The sequence below is a fragment of the Tenrec ecaudatus genome, chromosome 10, assembly GCF_050624435.1.
Source record: "Tenrec ecaudatus isolate mTenEca1 chromosome 10, mTenEca1.hap1, whole genome shotgun sequence".
NCBI lineage: Eukaryota > Metazoa > Chordata > Mammalia > Afrosoricida > Tenrecidae > Tenrec > Tenrec ecaudatus.
In genome coordinates this window covers 112284539-112292271 of record NC_134539.1, presented here as the reverse complement: position 1 = coordinate 112292271, position 7733 = coordinate 112284539, and the positions used below count along the sequence as shown (strand labels likewise).

The following is a 7733-nucleotide window of genomic DNA, read 5'->3' as shown; positions in this document are numbered from 1 at the left end:
CCCAGCAGGACAGGGCAGAACGGGCCCTGTGAGTGCCCGAGACTGTAACGCTTTACGGGAGTAGAAAGCCCCATCTGTCTCCCTCTGAGGGGCTTAGTGGTTTCAAACTGCTGACCTTGGGCAGTCAGCAGCCCAATGCAGGCCCATGATCCCACCAGGATTCCTTCAATTCTAGCTTCCAGAGTCTTTTATTTGGTGGGAGGAATAAAGCTCTATTTCCCCCAGAGCTCAGCTGTGAGGGGGATGCCTGAGGGGGGACTTGAACAATGAGCACCCCATCATGTTTGAGTTGGGGGCTCATCCCTGACCCTCCCCAGTGCCCTCCCCTGCCCTAGCTGCATTTGATCAAACACAGGTATTTCATCTTCAAAATAAAAATTTATTCAATCTGTAACAAGAACATTGAATCTGCACATTTGCGCACAAGTTCACATTTAAAAACAGCGGAGCACATCAGTAATAAAAAAATCTATGATACAAGTGGAACATCCCAACCACCAGGCAGATTAAGGAAGGAGATGGGCCCACTGTATCCTGTCCCGAAGGCCTCACAAGGCCCCGAGATTCCAGGGAGCACCTGCTTTGTTTAATAAAACGTGAGCTTCAAGGTTTGGGGTGGTCTGGGGCAAAGGGAACAGTCAGTGGGAGAATCTTCTGGACTTGTTTTTCCAGATTCTGAACAAGTCCTAAAAAAACAAAATAGAAAGAAACAAGGAAAAGGCACCATAAGCTATGCCAAACAATCCCCAAACCCAACAAAACATAAGACCCGCCCGATCCCACGGGCTTGTGGACTGGGAAACATTTGGGGCCAGGTACCCGGGGGTTTTCAGATTGGGCCATCAGTTTGGTGACTTCAGCGCAAGATTCAGCTCTGCATACACACACGGGCTGGGCCATCATCGCGGCAGCACCAGCCCTGGACTTCTGGGGGAGGGGGAATGGGAGGGTTGGTGGTGGTGGGGCTCTTCAAGCTGGTGAGGAGTGATTCTAATGTCGAAATCCTGCCCTAGATCTCTGGGGCACTGAGAACCTGAGGCTGGCTTCTTCACAGCAGGAGTCGGGCCCAGTCACCCTCTGCTTCCAAGCTGGGGAAGCAGAGAAGCACCTTGCCATAGCTCCCCCTGGCATCAGGGACGCCCCGGGAGGGGGAAGGGTAGGAGCAGGTAGCTTCCCATGTAGCAGCAGGCGTTTTCCTAATTCCGATGTCACAGGGGTGGAGGCAGCACATGGCGCTCACACCACACGCCTGGATCTGACTTTTGGTTTGGACGGGTAAAGAAAATCCAAGACACTTCTAAGTTGGGTTGGTGAGGAAATAGCTAACATTGCATTTTGCCTTACCATCAAAAAGCAAAAACTAATTTAAGAAATGTCACTAGCCATTCACCATGAGAACCATCACTATAAGACACCATCACAGGGGGGGGGGGCGGGCGGGGGAGAACGGCCACTATTTTCCACACAGTGTCGGGGGTGGGGCACAGGTGAAAGTTAGCTCCCGACTGTCCCCACTCATCCCGGAGGGGCTGCTCACTAGGGAAATGCTGTGTGAGGATGTCCAGGGCAGCTCTGGCGGGGGTCCCTGGACAGGAAGGAGCCCTGAGGGGCTGACCAGCTGATGCAGGTTTTAATACTCACAATGTAAACAAAGTATCCACAAATAGGTGTCCTAAAAGCCAAAGCAAGGCCGTGAAAAAAATTGTTAATGCCCTTTGAGATCAGTTTGCATAATGCTTTCTTAGAAGAACAAGAAACAATTCCTTCAAAAACTCTTCTGCCAAGCATGCAGAAGTGACTTCCGACCTGAGCCCCTCGGAGGGAAGGGCTGCCGATAGCTGCCTGCTTCTTGCAGGTAGCCACAGGTCTAGCCAACAGCATGTCGGGGGCTCAGGGACAGGAGGAGCCCTCAGAGTCGGGGCGGTCCCCCTCGATGAGAAAAGAGAATGCCAGGGGAGTAAAGGTGCAGAACCGGGAGACAGTTCTGGAGAAAGGGCTTCGAGGGGTCGAGATGCTAGGAATGACCCCAAAGCAAAGGCAGCCAAAACTGAGGAGCAATGCCCGGCATCACGTCACAGCACCCCCTGTCCACTCAAGTGTCCCAAACCCAGAAGGCCTGTCACTTCTCCAGCTCAGAACCAGTGTATTCGGGGGCCTTTGGCCCCAGCCACTAGCACGTGACCACTCTTGCTCCTGTGCGGGCGGACACAGGCCTGCCCTCACAGCCCTCCAGAGATGAGCCATCAGACTGGGGGTTTGGGGAACAACAGCAGAGAGAGTAACTGAGCCTGAGGCCCAGGCGCTCTCTCATCAGTCTGTCAATCGATTTTCCAGACAGGCCACTAGAGGGTCTCACGAAGTTTCAAGAGAAGAAGTAAGACTGTTAAGTCCCTGATACCAAAGTCTACAGCTCCCCAGGACCTGGCTCAGTCATGTGAACACAACAAGTAGAGGGGGTGAGGCTGGCAAGGCCCCTGGCATGGCGGCATTACAGACCCTGTGCAGTGCTGTTTCTTTAGGCAGGTCAAGGAAATGATAAAAAAAAAAAAAAAAAGGCTCTGAGGGCAGAAGACGGCTTCCTGCCCTCCTCACAGGGAACCGCCAGGTCTGCACGGCCTTCGGAGGCTTCTCCCGGCTCTGGTTGTCACTTGCTTTGGAGTGAAACAGCGGTGGCTGAAGAGGAAACGGCACAGTCACTGTTTGTTGATGCTGCTTTTACTCCTCAGCGTGCGGGAGGGATGTCGCCATCTCACGGGGTTGGCATGAGTGGGCACCACTTCTTCCTCTCCTGACAAGCGCCCCAATTTCTTGTCCTCTCCCACGATATTGGTGGTGGACTTGCCGCAAGGAAATGGGCACTTGGGATGGATGAGCCCTGGAGAGTCTAACCTCGGCTCCCACGCCACCTCACCTGGTACACGCCCCTCAAACACCACGGCACATTAACCACCCAGGGATCACAAAGCAGCACAGTGACACACTGTCGACATTGAGGAAAGCTACTTAGGGACAGCACGGTTACACGCAACCACCACACCACAAGCACACTTTTCACAGGTGGTTTCTGGCCAATCTGTCTCCGGGCAGTACATCAGCCCAACTCCGGCTTCCACTCGGCACCTGGACTTCCTCTTCCTCTTGAGCACTTGGGAGGGGCTTCAGTCCACCTTTCCTCACTCCTGGAGGCCCCTCGGCAGCCTGCCCTCACTAAACTCTGGCCTCTGCCATCAGCCCGGGGGTCTCTGCATCAGTGGTGTGATACACCACACACCTCGGCCGCGAGTCTTCACCTAGCCACTCTCGGCAAGGTCAGCAGCAAGCCCAGCAAAGAGCAAGCAGAAATGCAAACCACCTCCGATTTGGTGGGTGTTTCATTCCAGGCTACATGAGTTTTCTGTTTATGGCAGGGGTCCTGGGTATCCAGGTCCCCAACAGCAGCAAAGCAGCAGCAGCCTAAAAGGAGTCATTACCAGGCAAGCTGCCCTTGCCCTTAGGCCTCTCCCTGCCCTGGCTGCCTCACCTCCCCACCCCCATAAGGCAGGTCTGCCCCGGGCTGTGTGCAGTTCGGCTACTGGCAAACCATGGCTTGGACTGCAGTCTCCAGTCAAACAACGATCTAACAGGCGCAGTCGGGGGCTTCCGGGAGCGGGAGAAAGTCACAAGCACATATCCGGCAGGAGGTGGAGATGTGAACTCTCCATTTAAACACCTGAAGCCTTCGTGGTGCGCTGTGCAGATGCCCCAACACCTGCCAGCTTCTGTCTGGGGTGCCTTTAAGTGTTTTCCAGTTGCAGCTTAACGCCTTCCTTCTCAAAGAGAACAAATGGAAAAGATCCTACAACATCAACAACAAAACACTAAGAAAATGACACTATGTACATAAATACTGTGTATCGACTTCAGAGGAATGACAAGCCTTCTGGGAGAAGGGTAACGAAAGAAAGGAAACAGACAACCCCCCCACCCTAAAAAAAAAGCAAAACAAAAAAGCTCCCCAGCAGCTTATGTCAAGTGTTAACAGTGGAAATGCAGAAAACTTTGCTCTCAACGGAGGTTATAGGATGTCATGTAACAACTGAAATAGCATGTATGAAATTAAAAACACAAGGCAAACACAGCGCTGGGGAAAGAGCAAAGAGGAGGGGAATGAGTGGGGTGGTTGGGTGTGGGGTGGGCTTTAAACTCAAGGACCACAGTTATTCAAGTCATGGAAGGGTTAAACCCTGTCAATGGATGTATTCATTTTGCAAGATTACACTGAGTTTGGACTGCGTTTCATAAGCCTGTCCCTCTGTGGTTGAGCTGGGAAGAATGGCAAGTCCAGGAAGACCCTGGGGTGGATGCCACCAACCCAGTCTCGCCTTCGGGCCCTTTCCCCCACCTGCCGGGCTTTCTGCTAGGAGAGACCATCTCCTGGGGTTTATTGGGGATTCATTTTTAACTTAATGTCAAAAACGATTTGCTTGGGGGAAAAAAAAAGATGTGCTTGGTCAATTGAAAGCCAGCCATTGTCTTGCCTTTTTCTGTAAAGACGGGCCCTGCAATACCAGAAGAAATGGATTCTGGGAGACCGCCTTGTAAAACAAAGCAGAAGCTGCCTATCTTAGGGCTGGCGGCAGCCTGGGACAGAGGCACACCCCTCCACCCCACCCCCTACAGTTGGCTGCCTGTCCCAAGCCTCAGCTCTGGGTACCAACCCACCACCCCAGTGTCAGGGGTGGGGGAACTGGGGGACATGGCCAGCATCCAAGCTCGTCGCAGCCCACCCTCCCGTCTGCTTCCGCCCCTATCAAGCCAGCGCGTCTTTTCTCAGAGGGCAGACACAAGCAGCTGGCAGTTGATTGAAAAACACAAAAACCAGCAATTTGCCTTTGATAAATGTGTTCTTTGAAAATGAGCTTTTTTGTTGTTGTTGAGGTTTTTAAAATTAAAAGAAACAGGTATATAAGGTCTTGCAGTCCAGATCTCTCTCTCTCACACATACACACCACACACAACCCAAACCCTGCATGCGCCAGGAACAGTAAAATGACCAAAACATTATAAAATTAACCAATAAAGTGCATGTTCCTTACGTATTACACCTGCCCCTTTACAGACATTTCTTTTCCAAAGTCACGTGTGTAGGCTCAGAATCACATGGTGTTATAGAAGGGGTTGGTGGTCCGTTTTTTATCATTCGCCTTTCTAAGTCTCCTCAGGGGATGAGTCCTGCCATGCTGCTGACGGGGCGCCACCGGTGGGACGGGCGCTGGGCCTGCACCCTGGGGGCCCTGGGTCTGCAGCCAGGGGAGGCCTCCTTCGGAGCTAGTCAATCCAGGCCCGGCCCCGGGGAGCAGCGCGCACTGCTGACTGTAACTGAATTCTTTGGCAAACTGCACAAGGGGCCGCGCCACTGGCTTGCTCTGCGCGACGACGCACTCCGCGGTTTTGAGCTGCTCTACAGAATACTTGGTGGGCTCCGGGCTCTCTGGGGGGTCCTGGGCCTCCACGGCATGCATGCCTGAGTCCGTCCTGGTGCAGGGCTGAAGCCCTTTGAGATGAGGGAGTTCGGAGAAGCCAGGCTCTCTCTCCGGGAAACAGTCTTTACAGAGGTCCAAGTACCCTAACTTGGCGAGGGAAGCAGAGCGTCTCATGTGGCTGGATGGTTTGATGAGCCCTGGGTGGCAAGTCACCCGGGACTCGATTTCTTTAGCACGTTCCTTCACCACACCGGCAGCGCCGTGGCCGAGGCTCTTTAAATTGTCACGACTGGAGCTATGTGAGAGCTGACTGGCTCCAGGTGAAGGACCCAGTTTTTCGTGTAACTCCTCAGGGGGGTCGCCTAGGTCACTCATGAGGCTTAGGTCGTTGTTATTTAACCGGGAGCCCTTGTGCGGCACCTCCGTGGCCCTGCAGAGGGGGTCCCCGTGGCTTTGTTCCCAGCTATCCTGCCAGGTGGAGGGCTCCGCGTCTGTGCTGCTGCTCTGCCCTGTGTAGCCCTCCAGGTGAACCACGGTCTGGGACCGCAGGCTGTCCAAGTTGGCAGGTAGCACGTGGGTTGTGTGACTGATGAGAGGTGATGCTGTCTCTTGGGGTGTCACCGGGCTGCCGCTCCTGTCTTCAGGGCTGCTCAGGGTGGAGGCTAGGCTGGGGGGCCTGCAGTGCTCAGGAGAGGAAGCGTGTGGCAGAGGGAGCACCTGGGGGCGCAGAGCAAGCTGCTGGGGGCAGAGAGTCCGGTTGAGGTTTTCATCCAGGGCACAGAGCATGGGAATGGGTTTCTCCACCTTTACCTTCCTCAGCCCTAGGTCTGGGCCACTCTTCTCGGCGGAGGCTCTGTTGCCCCCTGGCATGGGGTGATCCGGTGATGTAACTGGGTGTGTGTACTCGATGATCTCGATCCTCTTGGGAAGGGAAAGAGGCACTGCCTGGGTCTCAGACGCTGGGCACGGGAGCTCAGGCCCCTGCTCCGTCTGCTCTCCCTCCTGTTGCACTCTGGCATCGGAGCCTGGGCACACCCTCAGAGCTGGCAAGGGGTGGGATGGTGGAGCAATGGTCTTCTGCTCGGCAAGGGGCCCTGAGCCAGCCTCAGGTCCCCCGCACTCCCCTCTGGCCTGGCTCATCCCTGAGTCCTTGGGGGCAATGGAGAGTTCCGGAGCAGCTTCGTCACTCTTCCCTTTTGGTGCTAGGTCCGCCATGAGAGACTCGTTCTTGGAATTCTTGCGGGTGGACGATGAGGTACTCCCGGGCGCAGCCCCATGGTGTTCTTGCTCCTGCCGCAGGCGCTCTTCAAACTCCAGCGTGGCTCGCCTTACGGAGCCCGGGTACCACTTGGCACCGGGGTGCATCCCTGGGCCTCGGAGCTCTGGCTCTCCTTCGGCTAGTTCATCTTCCTCCAAGTCTGCCAAGGAATGCGTGGTGAGGCAGACTTCTGGGTCCCATTTCCCGGGGTCTTTGGCTAGTTCAGGTCCCTCATGCTGCTCCAGACCCCAAGGCTTGCCGTCCAGGGTGTGGGCCCGCTCCACGGGCAGCTCCTGGGTAACGTTCTTCTTTGGTGTATGGCAAGGGTTGGGTAGGGCGTCTCCCTTTGGTGGAATCTGTCCCATCCCTTGACTGATGGACTCAATCTCGGTGATGATGCCTTTGACCGAAATGGCATTTTCTGCGTGGGATGGCATGAAGGTGTCTGGGCTGACCAGTTCTGAGATTGCCTAAGGAGAGAGAGCAGTGAGACGGTTATGGAGAATGGTAGCCCAACTGAAAACGACAGATGTTCTGCTTATGAACCCTCTGAAGTAGGGCGACCGACCTGGACAAGAGGATACAGATAATGGAGTGCCTGGGGCTGTACTCTGACCATCTGTTTTGTGGAACAAGGGGGAAAGAGAAACAAGGATTCAAGGCCAGAGATCCTAAATCAGTTCCAAGGCCTATGACATTTTGTTCTATTTACTCAAGCAGGATTCCAATTTAATACCTCGCTTCAGGAATTAGCAGAAAATAGCCTTGGAAGGCCTCGTAATCCTTGATTTTCTATGACCATGAGCACTCAGGGTCCGGGCCAGATTGGGGCAACTGAAATGCTTTCCGTTTGGTCTACTAACGCCCAGTTTGATCCTAGACTGGCTCTAGTTCAAGCGCTCCACTCAGGGACTTGATGGTCACCTTACATGTGCCTTTGACTGAAATGGGTGAGGCTACGTCTGATGGACCACTCGCTGTGCCTCTCCTCCTCCAGCTTGTTAGCTTTCGTC

At 54.3% G+C, this 7733-nt stretch overlaps 1 protein-coding gene across 3 annotated transcripts in view; it reads right to left on the bottom strand.

The window, feature by feature from the left end:
* Positions 1 to 358: 358 nt before the first annotated feature.
* Positions 359 to 7733, bottom strand: part of SSH2 (slingshot protein phosphatase 2) — a 256657-nt gene continuing 249282 nt past the window's right edge. For all 3 annotated transcript variants that reach the window (XM_075561265.1, XM_075561267.1, XM_075561266.1), the window contains one exon: positions 359 to 7190. In XM_075561265.1, coding sequence (XP_075417380.1) covers positions 5136 to 7190 — 2055 coding nt within the window. In that variant the 3' untranslated portion in view covers positions 359 to 5135. The remainder of the gene's footprint in view (positions 7191 to 7733) is intronic.